An 18,486-nucleotide genomic window follows, 5' to 3' on the forward strand; every position below is an offset into this window, starting at 1 on the left:
GCAGCGTCTGTGCAGAGAGAAGCAGAGTTGATGTTTCAGGTCAGTGACTCTTCTTTAGAACTCAATCCAATAATGTTTGAAGCGGTCCAGCCAGATTTGGCGATAGATGGCTAAATCAGTTGCTTGCCAAAGATGTTCAAATCTGTGTCCCTCGGATCTAAGGAAACAGAGATTGTGGGGTGGTGGGGGTATATCAGAGGAATCACTCGGGTGAGAGAGAAATAATTCAAATGGGACAAGGACATTAAAGATGGTGGAGAGGCTGTGATTTACCAAATCAGTAGCTGCAGAAACGACACAATGAATTGTAGGCCAAAATTTAGATCATTGGGAATTTGAAAGTGCTGTGCTAAGTAACTTGAGGGAAAGCTTTTTCCAGAGGTGGACACAGGAAGAAGTGGGTTGGAAGGAGGATGGGGAATATGATTAGAGAGTGATGCAAGAAAATGATCAGGGATTACCTTATCCCGCAGCCCAAAAACCCGACTCAAATCATGCGTTCCTCCAACTCTGCCCTCTTATGCATTCACCAATTCCTTCCCCCACTATTGGTGGCTGTGCCTTGATCCGTCTACATCATAAGCTTTGTAATTTCCACTATCTCTTCCTATGCACTGCATTTTAAAACCTACCTCTTTGATCAAGCTTTTGGTCACCGGTGCTAATGTCTCCTTCTTTTAGTGTCTGTCAGTTTTTGTCTGCTTATAACCCTGCGAGGTGACTTGGGAGTTTTTACTTTGTTAAAAGTGCTTTATAAATGCACGTCATTGTTGCACTGGGCAATATACAAAGGTTTAAACTGGGTGTAAGTGTACTCCACATACTGACATACAAAAGGTGGTATTAGAGTACAAAAGCCTGGAAGTTATGCTAAACATATATAAAACATTAGTTCAGCCCCAGCTGAAGTATTGTGGCCAATTTTGGGCGCCACAGTTGAGATAGGACATGAAAGCTTTGGAAAGGGGATAGAAGAGATTTACTGGAATGGTTCCAGGGTTGAGGGATTTCAGCTACATTGACAAGAGTGGAGAAGCTATGGTTGTTCTTCTTAGAGTAGAGGAGGCCAAAAGGAGATTTGATATAGATGTTTAAAATTCTGAAGGGTTTAGACAAATTAAACAGAAGGCACAGTTGTAAGGTAATTTGCAAAAGAACCAGACATGAGGAAAAACTTTTTTACACAACGAGTGGTTAGGATTTGGAATACACTGCCTGATAGGGTAGTGAAAACAGATTCAATAGTCACCTTCAAAAAGGGAATTGGATAAATGCTTGAAGGAAGAAAAAGATTGCAGGTTATTGGAAAAGAGCAAGTCAGATGGATGGCTCTTCGAAAGAGCCGGCATGGACTCGATGGGCCAAATGACCTCCTTCTGAGCTGTACTCTTCTATAATTCTATAAGCCCAGTGCAAATGACTGTCCTCTCCCCAATGGAGTGCAGACTGTTGGACCTTGGAATGAACAGAATCCACCAGCCGACCTTCCATTAAGGGTTCACTGTGGGATTGTGACTATATTTTTGGACATCAAGCAGCAGGTAACAACTTTCAATTCTTTAGGTAATGGTCTCCCATGGAGCTCCCTATAAGCGTCAACTTCCCTCCAACAAGTGATTCTTTTCACAAAAATCTTCAGGTGTTACTTTGATTACCCCAAAACTATTATTGGCAAGTAGCCTGCAACATTTGAAGTACTCTGCTATCACGGTAGGAATATTCCTCACTATATAATAGTACTCCAAGCCTCGAAACAAGTAAACTACAACAGTAATGGTCAAAGGTGAAGGCCCAACTGACTGCTGGATTGCTTTGTACTGTCATTGTCCCAATCTTCTACTTATCAATAATTCAACATTTGGCAGATTGTGACTGTCCAACCAGTCAGTCGCTTCAGGATAATGGAGTTAGCACATATAATGTCACATCCTTCAGAAGGTCAGTGGTAACCATAGCAACAGTGCAGATTTGTGGACTTAAGTTTAGAGAACTGTCATGTACCTTCAGATGGCTAACTGATGAATATCATGGGTGCAACCTGGCAGAATTTGCCTAACCATCCATTCTCGTGGCTGCAAGAGGTGACGTGGGGTGGAGGTGAGGGGCAAGATTTCAAAAAGCTCCTGTTTGGGTAAAAAGAACAAAGTGATTCCTGACAATGCAGTGGCTCACTGACACATGCGCAGCTACATCTTGCCAGGGCTAAGTGACACATGCGTGGGATGACATCATCGCGCAGTGCCAACGTCATCGCATATCCGCGCCTGGTCCGTCTTCGCACATGTGCGATAAAGCGTCATCGGGTATCCAGCCCCTCACTCGGCTGGAGGGAGCAGCTGAATGGGAGACTTTGAGACTGAAGCTCTCCCCCCTCAGCAACTCGCTCCAGGCCTCGACGCTTCTTCCCCTCAGCCGCTCGCTCCAGACCTCACTGCTTCCCCCCACTCCCCTGGCCGCTTGTTCCTCACTTCGCACCACCCTGCTCTCCTGTCACTCGCTCCCCGTACCCCCCTCCCCCTCCAGCCGCTAGCTCTAGGCCGCGCCGCTTCCCTCCTCTCGGCCACTAGCTCCCACGTCACCTCTTGTGGCCCGCCTTGCTTTATCGGGTGGCGCATGGAGAACGATCAAATGTGGGAACGAATGGGTGAGAGAAGGGAAGAGGCACAGCCTAGAGCTAGTGGCTGGAGGGGCGGAGGTGTGCGGGAAGCGAGCAGCCAGAGAGTGGGGAACAATTGGCCAGGGCAGTGGGGGGAGCAGCGAGGTCTGGAGTAGTGAGGTCTGGAGTGAGCGGCTGATGGGGGGTAAGCGGCCGGGGGGAAGAGGGGGAGAAAGCTAGTTGCTGAGGGGGGAGAGTAGCCAGTGGGGCAGGAGCTAGTAGCTGCATTTGGGTGAAATCAGTCTTGTTCAGTCATAGAAACGAATCATAATAATGAATTGGCAGTGCATTTTATACTCTGCCCGATTTTCTTTTTCATCGATCAGGGTGCCAATTCACTATCTTCCAATGGAAAATCAATCATAAAATTCCTTTTGTATTTAATAAGATTACTGGAATATTAAATGGATCTGAGGATTATAGTTAGTATCCTGTAACTACATAGTAGCATATTACTGGGCTTCCACCCAACTTAATGTAAGGTTAGTTTGCTGGAACAATCTAGCCAGAAGCATTTCCTGTGATAAATTGAGCAGCGCCATCTTTAATCCTGGCAGCTGCCTGAACGTCGCAGACACTGAGGTTCCAGCTGAAGAGCCTGCATTTGCGCATGTGCAAGTACTGCGCCACCTAGTGGTTGCGTTGTCAGCAAACGCAGCCTAAAAAGAAATCAGGAGAGACAGGAAGGCTCATTCTGCCAAGTGCTCAAGCATCATTCATCATTAGAAGCAGGAGACATCTGTGAAACAGCAAAGTTAAAGATTTATGTACTCAAATCTTTGAAGAAGACAGGTCAAGTTGAGAAACTCTTTTAAAAGGCATATGGGATCATTGGCTTTATTAATAGAGGAACGGAGTACAAAAGCAAAGGAAGTTATTCTAAACCTTTGTAAAACACTGACCAGACCTCAGCTGGAGTACAGTGTTCAATTCTGGGCACCACACACTTTCGAAAGGATGTCAAGGCTGTGGAGAGGGTGCAGAGATTTATTAAAATGATACCAGGGTGGGGAACTTCGAGTAATTAGAGAAAGACTAGAAAAGTTGGGATTATTCTCCTTCGAACGTAGAAGGTCAAGGGAAATTTAACAAAGGTGTTCAAAATTACAAGAGGTTTTGATAGACTAGATAGAAAGAAAGTGTTTCCAATAGCAATGGGGGTCAGTATTCAAAGCATACTGATTTAAGGTAACTGGCAAAAGTATCAGAGGGGAGAATACAATAATTTTTATACGTAGTCAATTGTTAGGATCTTGAATGTGCTGCCTGAAAGAGTGTTGGATGCAGATGCAATAGTAACTTTCAAAAGTGAATTGGATATCTACTTGAAAAGGAAAGATTTGCAGGATTATTGGCAAAACGCAGGGAAGTGGGATGAATTGCATAGCTCTTTCAAGTAGCTGGCATGGGAATGCTGGGTTGAATGGCCTCTTTCTGAGCTATATTATTCTATGATTCCATAACTATTAGGCCAGACAATGGTCTTGAAACTGTTAACTAAAGGTACTAGAGGCACTCGAAAGGAGATCTGTGACCTTAGAGTTATATCCTTCCTTTTACTGTGTGCAAGGTTTCTGTTGCATGGTTAATAGGTCTTAGCCACGACTTTCTTAGTGAAGTCGGATGACCGCCTGTTTGCCTTTGATTCCAGGCTGTAAGAGGGTAGATGTTCTCATGATGGACAGATTAAGCATTTTAAGAAAATAATGAAAGGGAACTGAGAGAATCAGCTGGGGAATTCTGGGATCAGCACATTTGGCAGTGGAATTCAGAGACTGTGCATTGAAGGGGGAAAGGACAGAATAAGGATGAAGACAAGGTGGCAATCACGTAGCAACAGTGTGCTCACAGCTCCACGCTTTGGGCTTATGGTCCATTCAAGAGCTCATCCGAGGAGACAGGCTACTCCCCAGGTTCTCAATTGATTGCTGTTCCAACAGGCAAACGACCACTAGAATGAAGCCTGTGCTTCCAAATTACTAAAAGCTAGTGCACAGAGGTAAAAATTAATCAAAAAGGCTAGTGGAATTGCAGGCTTTATCTTGAGGGAGCTGGAACATAAAGGAGAGGAAAGTAGGCTTCAGCTATACACTGTCTTGGTCAGACCCCATCTGGAATATGCGTTTGGGCACCACACCTCATGGAAGTTATATTGGCCTGGGAGGGAGTACAGTGTGGATTCACCAGAATGACAACAGGGCTCAAAGGGTTAAATTATGAGGACAAGTTGCATAAACTTAGCTTGTAGTTTCTTGAATTTGGAAGGACGAAGGGTAATCAAATCGAGGTATTCAAAATAATAAAATGATTCAACAGAGTAGATACGAGAAACTATTTCCTCTGGTGGGGAATCCAGATCACGAGGGCATAATTTTAAAATTGGAGCAAGATCGTTCAGGACTAAAATCAGGAAACACTTGTGCACACAAACTGTAGTAGAAATCTGGAACTCTCCTGAAAAGGTTTTGGGTGCTGGGTAATTGAAATGTTCAAGACTGAGACTGATGGATTTTTGTTGGGTAAGGGTATCAAGTGATTCTGGAGAAAGGGAAGGTAAATGGATTTGAGGTATAGACCCACCACGATCGAACTGAATGGCAGAACAGGCTCAAGGGGCTTACTGGTCTACTCCTGTTCCTATGCCTCCAATTTCTGCTGTGAGAATCCACAAGGAATTGAGTGCCAGACACCATCAGAGTCATGGAATTCACCTCCTTTATAATTTAAAACCTAGGAACAAAAGTAGGCCATTTAACCCCTCGAGCATGTCTGCCATTTAATAAGATCATGGCTGACCTTTGACCTAACTCCATATGCCCTGCTGTTACCTTCTGCCAACTCCGTGCAGTCACACTGACATTCAGTAATCAGCACAATTGACCATGGGGCATGCAAAACAGATGACAAAGTCATTGTAAACCAAACCCTGCAGTTCCTTTGAAACAACTCTAGAAACGCCACCCCACCCCCACCCTGCTATCCGCCCTCCCATGTTGTCACTGTGAATCTTTCGCCAAACACTATTGCCACTGTGTTGACTGATGTGGAAATACCTTGACAAGGTTTGAATAATCTCTCCGTCACATCGGACAGCTCGGGTCACACACAAGTGGCATTGGGTAACCAGAGGCCTGTTCCCTCATGGCTCGTTATATGGAACGCGTCAACAACTCATCAGGTGGTCCTTACCTGGGCATGTACAGCACCCGCTCCGCCACCACGAACCCCACTCTGAAAAAGAGGTTGCTGGCGGGAATGAATGGGAAGACCAGGAACAGCAAACCCACTAAAACCTCTCTGTGCTTCAGTTTCTGCAGAGGGAGGGGGGAAAGAGGAGAAAAAACTGTCAATTCATTGATAAATTTGAGAACTAGTGTGTAAAAATAAAGATGCAGCACATCAATTTATTCAAATAAATCAAATACAGTCTTCTTTGTAAAACAGTTACTGTTAAACTCCAGATTAACAGTCACATCATCACAATGAAAGATGATTTTAAGGTAAATACTACCTCAGTGAGATGATTGATGCAGTCTCGGAACACCATGGAGGCAGACGAGGAAGTCAGTGCTGATAACTTACACCTGAAGCCGGCTTAAAAAAGTTATGAGGAACTTGCATAAGCCTGGTTTGTATTCCCTTGAATTTAGCAGGTTGAGGGGTGATCTAATTGAAGTGTTTCAAATGATACAGGGTTTCAATAGACTAGATGGAATGAAACTATTTCGTCTGGTGAGGGAGTCAGATCAAGGTTGGGGCCTCAGATTAAATTATGTGCTTAAATCTCTAGAGTTGAGCTTGAACCCATAGCCGATGATTCAGTGCTACCACTGTGCCAATGCTGGCAATCCTAAAAAGGCTTTGCTTCTGTTTGGTTGGTCCACAAACCTGTCAGATCCCTCTCTTTGAAGACAAGACTCTCAACTACATTCATAATCCAGACAACCCATTGCAATGCCTCCAAAGGTTTCTGTCCCAACAACCAAAGTGTACCAATATATTCTCCTGTAATGTATAAACTCTAAAATGACTTCACATCATACACATATTCTTTTACCTGAGTAAGAAATACAAACAGAATATGAATCATGGCAATTTGGACAAATTACTGAGGATGAACTGTACCTTGAACTGCATGTGAAGACAGAATTGGCGGTAGTGGGGCAATAATTATAAACTGTCATGACAAGTGCTATGCTGAATGATGATTTTTTAATCCATCGCTTGGAAACCTAAATTAAGCTTTAAAAAAGAAACAGGAGACAAAAAAATCTGATAAAAGACCATTGCTAGCAGCTAAAATGGCCACTGCAATTTGCATCTAAATACACTACATACCAATGTATTGAGGTGGAGACGTAGGTCTGGTAAATCTCCCACCAGAACAATGGCTTGTGAATTTTGAATGAGCTACCTGCCTTGCCTTCATTAACAAGGCATTAAAGGCAACCGTGGAATATTAACACTGGTGGAGATGAGTCACTCAATGGGTAATAGAGACAATGGGACCTGACAGAGATTGGGAGTTCTTAGACCTGATCCAATTAAATTGCAAAAGAGAGAATACACTGGGCAATCATGTGAAAGTCTCTCCATCTGTGAGAAAACCTGCAGTTCCTCCTCTCTCAGGCAGACAAGCACCTAAGTTTGACCATGTAGAATCCAAGTGGGGTGTGTCTTTCTCTCTCTCGGCGACCTGGCAAGTTTGAACGCTGCCTGCTGGCTGCAAAACATCCAAGCCTATCACTGTTGCCGACAGAGACCCTGGGCAGAAAACCATCTGCATCACTGTCTCCAAGAAAACCCTGAACCAGTTGGCAACCTCTACCAGCCAGAAGCTTCAGCACCACGAGCCAGAAGACAACTGAATTACCAGACTCTACAGATTGTATATTCCTTTGTATTGTTCCGGACTCTAATCCAACCAATCTATTCTTCTTCACTCTGTAACCTATTTGTGAGGTACCATAAATTAACCTTTTTCTTGTTTAAACTCAAGAAAACCTGTCCGATTGGTTCTTTTATGATCATAGCACATAAAGGTTAAACACTCAGTGAATTGGTAAGCACATCCACTGTTTGAAAGAAACAAACCCTGTTGCGGTCAAACAAGGAGAGGGGCAAGAGGGGAGCCTTTCAACTCCTCTTCACCTGATCGTAACAAAACTATAACTGCTTTTATTGAATTAAACTTTAACATTGGGCTGAACAACTGGACTACTAGTCCAGTATCATAGCCATTATACTACCATGACAGTTTTAATACTGCATGCCTATCACTGAAGCCTTTGCCCTCACCTAGAAAAACCATTAACTTGAATTGAAGTATTCTTCTGGTGAGGCTGAGGGGTTAAGAGCATTCAGTTAGTGCAGAGAATACCCTGCTGTAATGCACACAGTCAAAAAACAATTATTTTCTGAACTGCAGCCATGATTGCTAATGACACAGCAACAAAATCCAAACTGCATCTACCAAATTAATTTCGCCCACCCCTGCCACTGCCAAAAAAACAACTAGCTCATGTCAAAACTTGGGCACATTGGAGCAATGGTTTTTGGAGAGCAGCACCATTCTCTTCATGGCAGCAGCTGACGGACCCTCAAAAACACGGCAGTCCGGGACCAGATAAGCCAGGCAGGATTTAATATTTCAAACTGCAACCTAGGGGCGATAATGTAGTGATTATGTTACTAAACTAGTAATCCAGAGTCCTGGACTAATAATCCAGAGAACACAAATTCAAATTCCACCATGACAGTTTGAAAATATTAATTCAGTAAAACCTCAGTACCAATGACCATGAAGCGGTCATCAAAAATCCAACTAACTCACTAATGTTCTTCAGGAAAGGAAACCTGCTCTCCTTGATGGTCTGGCCTTTGTGACCCTAGTCCCACCAAATTATAGTTGACTCTTAACTGCCCTCTGAAATGGTCTCGCAACAAGGACAACTTGCATTTATGTAGTGCCTTGAATGTAGTAAAATATCCCAAGGCTCTTCAAAGAAGTGCTATCAAACATAGTTTGATACCGAACCACATAAGGAGATATTAGGACTGGTGGCCAAACGTTTGATCAAAAATGCAGGCTTTAAGAGCGTCTCACAGGAGAAGCGAGGGAGAGAGACAGACAGCGCGGTTTAGAGAGGTAATTCAAGAGCTTAGGGCCAAGAGAGAGAGTGGAAAGGGGGAGGTCATGGAGGGATTTGAACACAAGGCTGAGAATTTTAAATCTGAGTTGTTGTCGAACTGGAAGCCAATGCAGTCAGTGAGCACAGTGGTGACTGTCAAACAGGATTTGGTACAAATAAGTCACTCCATTGTATCAAACCATTACAGCAGAGTAAGGAAGTGCCACACCACCACCTTCTTAGGACAATTAGGGATAGGCAATAAATGCCAGCCTTGCATGCAACGCCACATTCCAAAAATTTTTTTTTTTTAATTTTCTGCTTTTACACAAACCTTCAGGTTGTGACCAGCTCCAGCTCCAGGATTTTGTTGTCTCCGTTAATTGACTGTTAAGGATACGACAAAGGAACTAAGGAAATTGTGATATCTGCAGCAAATATTTTTTCTTCCTATCTATATGTCACATCATGCCAAGAACAGAAGGACATAAATTTAAGATGATCACCAACAGAACACAGTGAGAGGTTCAGGGACTTCCTTTTTGAGATATGCAGAAGAATGTAGTTAGAATAGGGGGTGCCCTACCAGAAACCAGTGGTGGAAGCAGTATCCATAACAAGGAAGCTGAGAAACATTTGAAAAGAGATAGTGGAATAGTGATAATGTCACAGGACAAGCAATCCAGAAGCCCAGACTAATGCTCTGGGGACACAGGTTCAAAACCCACTGTTATGACCAGGTAAGGAAGGGTCTCAGGCTCACCTCTCGCTCCTTCTCTGGTTTGGCCATATCAGGGTTTATCTTTTTAAACACAGTGATTTTAGCTTACGACCTCAGTGAGCCCTTGCTCACTGCACTCCAACTGCAACTGCAAAAGAACTAATCAGACAGGTTTTCTTGGGTTTAAACAAGAAAGAGGTAAGTTTACTTACCTTATGACTCTAAACCGGTTAAAATTACTAAAATACGCGACGCATCCATGCTCACATACATAAGAGAGGCACACATACACAAATAGATAGAGGTGAAGAAAAAACTGGGAGGTTGAAGTAGAGTTGGTAATAAATGGAAAACAGATACTGTTCTTAATGTCCTGGATATAATGTCCTCAACTGAAGTTAAGGTCTTGGAGTCCTCACTGAGGCCACGTGCACAATTCCAGGCTTGTTTCTTTGGTACCAGAAGGCCGAAGAGAGGCTTTGTCTGTAGTCTTGAAGTGTAGAAGCTGCCACTGTGGTTTTCCTGGGACTTTGCTGGAGAGAAAGAGAGAGATGTCCTCCCCTTGAGGTTCAGAATTGCAGTCTGTGCATAATTCTGTGAGGCATAATTCAAAAGCCTAAGTCTTACACCAACAGATAAGTCAATGTGACCATCTCTTTGTTTGAAACAGCAGCTTCCAGAAGGTTGTTGGATTTCGGAGTCTTTCAGACATAGTCGGTGAGGGGTGGAGTTTGACTCTTACCAAGTCAAAGTGGTGTCGATGTCTTTTGATTACCCCCATTGTCAAAACCGATCTTGCGAATTGAATCAGGGATCACTCCCATTGTCTCTCTATTCATCTGTCTCTCAGCCAGCCCTTGTCCTCTCAGAATGCAAATGTGCAACCATTTTTTCAGCTGTTCAGTTCTGCTTTTTTTTCTTTTAAAAAAGTCATTTCTAGTGTCCAGTAAAAGATTCAAGCACTGTTCCATATGACAAAATTAATATGCTTCCATTTGGCAGGTGTGATTTCCGTCACACCCACCATAACAGCTGGTGGAATTTAAATGACAACGGCACAACCAGCCCTGTCAACCTTGCAAAGTCCTCCTACCATCTGGGGGTTTGTGCCAAATTTGGGAGAGCTGCGTGCTGAGGTTCTATCTGTCCCCGGTGTTGCGAAGGATGGGCCTGGTCACATTGCCGCGGAACGCACCGTGCAGTTGGGCGGCGCCGTACCACCTATCCTTCGTGGAGCAGTTTCTGTGGGAAAACACCTTTGACCACCGGTCCATCAGGCAGTGGTCTGCACGGAATGTCCTCAAGGCCCTACGGGAAAAGGAAACGGTGGATCCTGTCGGATGGTTCCCCGAGCAGACCGTCAAAGTCATTTGGCGGAATGCCTCATCACCAGAACTTTCAAACAAGCACCAAGACGTAGCTTGGCTGGTGGTGAGAAGGGCCCTCCCCGTCAGATCCTTCATGCACACCCGAAGTCTCGCCCCCTCCGCACAGTGCCCCCGCGTTGGCTGTGGTGGGGAAGAGACGGTCGCCCACCTCCTCCTGGAATGTGCCTTTGCAAAGCAGGTGTGGAAAGAGATGCAGTGGTATTTGTCAAGGTTCATCCCAAGCAGCTCTGTAACACAGGAGTCTGTGCTCTACGGGCTGTTCCCAGGGACGCACACCGAGACAAACATCAACTGCTGCTGGAGGACTATCAATTCGGTGAAAGACGCCCTTTGGTCTGCCCGAAACTTGCTGGTCTTCCAGCGCAAAGAGTTGTCCACCACCGAATGTTGCAGACTGGCACATTCCAAGGTCCAGGACTACGTGCTGAGGGACGCACTAAAGCTTGGGGCAGCCGCAGCAAAGGCTCAATGGGGAAAGACCACAGTGTAAGGTTCCCCCACCAAGCTGGACTGAGGGGCTGGATCAATGGGAAACCCCTCGAACTGTATCGTTAATATTCTCAATTGCTGTAAATGTAAAACTGTAATTGACATGACAATTGTGAAACGGAAGGGTTGTGAAGAAACTCATGACAGTATTGAAGGAAACTGATCTCCCTTGCAATGTTTGTATTTTTTGGTGCTGTTTGGAAACTGTTTGGCAATGTAATTTTTACAGATTTTTATGAATAAAGTATATTTTGGAAAAAAAAAAAATTTGGGAGAGCTGTTCCACAGACTAGTCAAGCAACAGCCTAACAGTCATACTCACAGAACATATTAATACCTTACAATGTTTGGGCGGCACAGTGGCGCAGTGGTTAGCACCGCAGTCTCACAGCTCCAGCGACCCGGGTTCGATTCTGGGTGCTGCCTGTGCGGAGTTTGCAAGTTCTCCCTGTGACCGCGTGGGTTTCTGCCGGGTGCTCCGGTTTCCTCCCACAGCCAAAGACTTGCAGGTTGATAGGTAAATTGGCCATTATAAATTGCTCCTAGTATAGGTAGGTGGTAAGGGACTTGAGGGAAGGTGGGGATGTGGTAGGAACATGGGATTAATGTAGGATTAGTATAAATGGGTGGTTGATGGTCGGCACAGACTCGGTGGGCCGAAGGGCCTGTTTCAGTGCTGTATCTCTAAATAAATAAATAAATAATAAATGTCCCAGACACCACCATCACTGGGTATGTCCTATCCCACCAACAGAACAGACCCACTAGAGGTGGCGGTACAGTGGTATATAGGTGGGAGGGAGTTGCCCTGGAGTCCTCAACATTGACTCCAGACCCCATTAAGTCTCATGGCATCAGGTCAAACATTGGCATGGAAACCTCCTGCTGATTACCATCTACTGCCACCCCACCCCTCCATCATCAGCTGATGAATCAGTACTCCGCCATGTTGATCACCACTTGGAGGAAGCCCTGAGGGTAGGAAGGGCACATAATGTACTCTGGATGGGGGACTTCATTGTCCATTACCAAGAATGACTTGGTAACACCACTGCTGACCGAGCTGGCCGAGTCCTAAAACATAGCTCCTAGACTGGGTTTGTGGTACGTGGTGAGGGAACCAACAAGAGGGAGAAACCTACTTGACCTCCACCTCACCAATCTACCTGTCGTGGATGCATCTGTCCATGACAGTATTGGTAGCAGTGACCACCGCACAGCCCTTGTGGAGACAAAGTCCCAATTTCACATTGAGGACACCCTCCATTGTGCTGTGTAGCACTACCACCGTGCTAAATGGGATAGATTTCGAACAGATCTAGCAACTCAAAACTGGGCCATCAGCAGCAGCAGAATTGTATTCCACACAATCTGTAACCTCACAGCCCGGCATTACCATCAAGCTGAGTGACCAACCTTGGTTCAATGAAGAGTGCAGGAGGGCATTCCCGGAGCAACACCAGGCATGCCTAATAATGAGGTGTCAACCTGGTAAAGCTACAACACAGGACTGCATGTATGCCAAACAGCGGAACAGCACTCAAGAGGTTCAACACCACCCAGGACAAAGCAGCCTGCTTCATTGGCATCCCATCCACAAACGCACAGTGGCAGCAATGTGTTCCATCGACATGATGCACTGCAGCAACTCATCAAGACTCCGTCGACAGCGCCTTCCAAATCTGCAACTTCTACAAACTAGAAGGACAAGGGCAGCAGATGCATGGGAACACCACCAACTGAAAGCTCCCCTCCAAGCCACAAACATCCTGACTTGGAACTATACTGCTGCTCCTTCACTGTCGCTAGGTCAAAATCCTGGAACTCCCTTCCTAACAGCACTGTGGGTGTACTTATACCTAATGGACTGCAGCAGTTCAAGAAGGCAGCTCACCTCCACTTTCTCAAGGGCAATTAGGGACAGGCAATAAATGCTGGCATAGCCAGTGACACCCACATCCTGAGAAAGAATGTTTTTAAATGTTCGCTGGGCATTGGAGTGAGATTGAGCAGATAGCTCTCTTGGAGAGCAAAGGCATATTGACCAGAACAGTCTGTACTGTAAAACTTGAATGATTCTATGCCCATATCCAGTTACTTAGTGTACACATTCCAAAACAGTGCAATAAGATTTCATCATCTCTGAGCTCAGTTTCATTGAGCAACAGCAGTAAATGTCTCAAGGTTGAAGATATTTATTTTTGGATGAATATCTATTTTCACGTTATGTTTTTTGCAGAAGTCACCCGCCAACCACGACCGGTCTCGGTGACAGCTCCATCAATCATTTATATTTGGCAATCTGCTTGGCATTAAAATCTTCAGGTTCAGTTCAGCCAGACTTGGCAGTTAGCCTCAACTATTGGTGGAGACCGTGAGATGTTTGTTATCATTTCAGCAGGTATAGCTCCCAGTAACTGGCTCTTATTACAGGAGCAGTGCAAAGCCTCTTGGTGAGGTGCTGGCATTGAAGCTTGAAGATTCGATTTCAGCTCGAGAGACTCCGCAGATCCGTTATTGACATTCTTGGGCTAGCTCTTGAAGATTTAAGATGTACCCCGTCACAGTTCATCAGTGGCGTTCGTCCACAATCAATTAAACTGACAGAATTACAGCTGCCTTTTGAGACTGTGGTCGCCTGGGATGGGGTTGATTTAAGAGTGAATACTGCATTAAACAGAGGCACTTTGGTACAGCCTTCAGTGCTAAGCCATATTTCAAGTATCTGCAGCATTTACTACTGGACAGTTCTGTTTGCCTCTGGATAATGGAAATATTGTCTTCCTGATACTGGTTTGGTTTATTTGGCGTACACACCACCGCCCACCCACCATTGGTTGTATCATGCCCATCCACATTCCCCACATTCAAAAGCCTCCTTAACCCGTACCTCTCTGACTAGGCATTCAGTCACCTCTTCTCCCCATTCCCCAGAGTCCCACTTCCCTTTCTCGCTCAGATCGTTCAAACTGGGGAGGCGGTGGCATAGTGATATTGTCACTAAACTAATAACCCAGAGCCCTAGGTTTGTGGACTGGGGACATAGATTCAAATCCCACCACAGCAAATGATAGAATTTGAATTCAATTAATAAATCTGGAATTAAAAAGCTAGTTTAGTGATGACCATGAAACTATTGCCGAATGTCATAAAAACCCATCTGGTCAACTAATGTCCTTTAGAATTAGAATTAGAATTAGAATATTACAGCGCAGTACAGGCCCTTCGGCCCTCGATGTTGCGCCGATCATCTGACCTACACTATTCCATTTACATCCATATGTCTATCCAATGACCACTTAAATGCACTTAAAGTTGGCGAGTCTACTACTGTTGCAGGCAGGGCGTTCCACGCCCCTACTACTCTCTGCGTAAAGAAACTACCTCTGACATCTGTCCTATATCTTTCACCCCTCAACTTAAAGCTATGTCCCCTCGTGTTTGCCATCCTCATCCGAGGAAAAAGACTCTCACTATCCACCCTATCTAACCCTCTGATTATCTTGTATGTCTCTATTAAGTCACCTCTCCTCCTCCTTCTCTCTAACGAAAACAACCCCAAGTCCCTCAGCCTTTCCTCGTAAGACCTTCCTTCCGTACCAGGCAACATCCTAGTAAATCTCCTCTGCACCCTTTCCAAAGCTTCCACATCCTTCCTATAATGCGGTGACCAGAACTGCACGCAATACTCAAGGTGCGGCCTCACCAGAGTTTTGTACAGCTGCATCATGACCTCGTGGCTCCGAAACTCGATCCCCCTACTAATAAAGGCTAACACACCATATGCCTTCTTAACAGCCCTATTAACCTGGGTAGCAACTTTCAGGGATTTATGTACCTGGATACCAAGATCTCTCTGCTCATCTACACTACCAAGAATCTTCCCATTAGCCCAGTACTCTGCATTGCTGTTACTCCTTCCAAAGTGAATCACCTCACACTTCTCCGCATTAAACTCCATTTGCCATCTCTCAGCCCAGCTCTGCAGCCTATCTATGTCCCTCTGTACCCTACAACACCCTTCGACACTATCCACAACTCCACCGACCTTCGTGTCATCCGCAAATTTACTAACCCACCCTTCTACACCCTCATCCAGGTCGTTTATAAAAATGACAAACAGCAGTGGCCCCAAAACAGAACCTTGCGGTACACCACTAGTAACTAAACTCCAGGATGAACATTTGCCATCAACCACCACCCTCTGTCTTCTTTCAGCTAGCCAATTTCTGATCCAAAGCTCTAAATCACCTTCAACCCCATACTTCCGTATTTTCTGCAATAGCCTACCGTGGGGAACCTTATCAAACGCCTTACTGAAATCCATATACACCACATCCACGGCTTTACCCTCATCCACCTGTTTGGTCACCTTCTCGAAAAACTCAATAAGGTTTGTGAGGCACGACCTACCTTTCACAAAACCGTGCTGACTATCGCAAATGAACTTATTCTTTTCAAGATGATTATAAATCCTGTCTCTTATAACCTTTTCCAACATTTTACCCACAACCGAAGTAAGGCTCACAGGTCTATAATTACCAGAGCTGTCTCTACTCCCCTTCTTGAACAAGGGGACAACATTTGCTATCCTCCAGTCCTCCGGCACTACTCCTGTCGACAATGACGACATAAAGATCAACAACAACGGCTCTGCAATCTCCTCCCTGGCTTCCCAGAGAATCCTAGGATAAATCCCATCTGGCCCAGGGGACTTATCTATTTTCACTCTTTCCAAAATTGCTAACACCTCCTCCTTGTGAATCTCAATCCCATCTAGCCTAGTAGGCTGTATCTCAGTAATCTCCTCGGCAACATTTTCTTTTTCTACTGTAAATACTGACGAAAAATATTCATTTAACGCTTCCCCTATCTCCTCTGATTCCGCACACAACTTCCCACTACTATCCTTGATTGGCCCTGTTCTAACTCTTATCATTCGTTTATTCCTGATATACCTATAGAAAGCCTTAGGGTTTTCTTTGATCCTATCCGCCAATGACTTCTCGTGTCCTCTCCTTGCTCTTCTTAGCCCTCCCTTTAGATCCTTCCTGGCTAGCTTGTAACTCTCAAGCGCCCTAACTGAGCCTTCACGTCTCATCCTAACATAAGCCGCCCTCTTCCTCTTGACAAGCGCTTCAACTTCTTGAGTAAACCACGGCTCCCTCGCTCGACAACTTCCTCCCTGCCTGACAGGTACATACTTATCAAGGACACGCATTAGCTGCTCCTTGAATAAGCTCCACATTTCGTTTGTGCCCATCCCCTGCAGTTTCCTTCCCCATCCTACACATCCTAAATCTTGCCTAATCGCGTCATAATTTCCTTTCCCCCAGCTATAATTCTTGCCCTGCGGTATATACCTGTCCCTGCCCATCGCTAAGGTAAACCTAACCGAATTGTGATCACTATCGCCAAAGTGCTCACCTACATCTAAATCGAACACCTGGCCGGGTTCATTACCCAGTACCAAATCCAATGTGGCATCGCCCCTGGTTGGCCTGTCCACATACTGTGTCAGAAAACCCTCCTGCACACACTGGACAAAAACAGACCCATCTAAAGTACTCGAACTATAGTAGTTCCAGTCAATATTTGGAAAGTTAAAGTCCCCCATAACCACTACCCTGTTACTCTCGCTCCTGTCGAGAATCATCTTCGCTATCCTTTCCTCTACATCTCTGGAACTATTCGGAGGTCTATAGAAAACTCCCAACAGGGTGACCTCTCCTCTCCTGTTTCTAACCTCGGCCCATACTACCTCAGTAGACGAGTCCTCAAACGACCTTTCTGCCGCTGTAATACTTTCCTTGATTAACAATGCCACACCCCCCCCTCTTTTACCCTCTTCTCTGTTCTTACTGAAACATCTAAATCCCGGAACCTGCAACATCCATTCCTGCCCCTGCTCTACCCATGTCTCTGAAATGGCCACAACATCAGGATCCCAGGTACCAACCCATGCTGCAAGCTCACCCACCTTATTCCGGATGCTCCTGGCGTTGAAGTAGACACACTTTAAACCAAGTTCTTGCTTGCCAGTGCCCTCTTGCGTCCCTGTAACCTTATCCCCTACCTCACTACTCTCAACAGCCTGTACACTGGAACTACAATTTAGGTTCCCATTCCCCTGCTGATTTAGTTTAAACCCCCCCGAAGAGCACTAACAAATCTCCCCCCCAGGATATTGGTACCCCTCTGGTTCAGGTGAAGACCATCCTGTTTGTAGAGGTCCCACCTACCCCAGAAAGAGCCCCAATTATCCAGGAAACCAAAACCCTCCCTCCTACACCATCCCTGCAGCCACGTGTTCAACTCCTCTCTCTCCCTATTCCTCTCTTCGCTAGCACGTGGCACAGGCAACAACCCAGAGATAACAACTCTGGTTGTTCTCGCTCTAAGCTTCCACCCTAGCTCCCTGAATTTCTGCCTTAAATCCCCATCTCTCTTCCTACCTATGTCGTTGGTGCCTATGTGGACCACGACTTGGGGGTGCTCCCCCTCCCCCTTAAGGATCCCAAAAACACGATCGGAGACATCACGTACCCTGGCACCTGGGAGGCAACACACCAACCGTGAGTCTCTCTCGTTCCCACAGAACCTCCTATCTGTTCCCCTAACTATGGAGTCCCCAATGACTAATGCTCTGCTCTGCTTCCCTTTTCCCTTCTGAGCAACAGGGACAGAATCTGTGCCAGAGACCTGCACCCCATTGCTTACCCCTGGTAAGTCGTCCCCCCCAACAGTAATCTGCTGTCCTTACCTGGTCTGACCTACATGTGACTCCAGACCCATAGCAATGTGGCTGACCCTTAAATGGCCTAGCAACTCACTCAGTTCAAGGGCAACTATGGATGGGTAATAAATGCTGGTCTAGCCAGTGATGGTCACATCCCACGACCGAATAAAAAAAAATCTTCCTGTAAAGCATCTGGGAAGGTTGGTTCACAAGAAAGATGCCAAGTAAGTGCAAGTGGTTGTTATTTACTCAGCCTAATAGAAGCTCTGTCCTTTTAAGAAATGAGGAGTAGACCATTCAACCCCTCAAGCCTGCACTGTCATTCAATACCCCATCATGGCTGATCCTTGGCCTCAACTTTC

The 18,486-nt window shown here is 45.4% G+C and overlaps 1 protein-coding gene across 4 annotated transcripts in view; it reads right to left on the minus strand.

Moving 5' to 3' along the window:
- Positions 1–18,486, minus strand: part of tmtc1 (transmembrane O-mannosyltransferase targeting cadherins 1) — a 236,714-nt gene that overhangs the window by 117,160 nt on the left and 101,068 nt on the right. For all 4 annotated transcript variants that reach the window (XM_068051004.1, XM_068051005.1, XM_068051006.1 and 1 more), the window contains exon 8: positions 5,846–5,967. In XM_068051004.1, the coding sequence (XP_067907105.1) occupies positions 5,846–5,967 (122 nt within the window). The remainder of the gene's footprint in view (positions 1–5,845; positions 5,968–18,486) is intronic.

This window comes from Heterodontus francisci, chromosome 18 (assembly GCF_036365525.1).
Source record: "Heterodontus francisci isolate sHetFra1 chromosome 18, sHetFra1.hap1, whole genome shotgun sequence".
Taxonomy (NCBI): Eukaryota; Metazoa; Chordata; class Chondrichthyes; order Heterodontiformes; family Heterodontidae; genus Heterodontus; species Heterodontus francisci.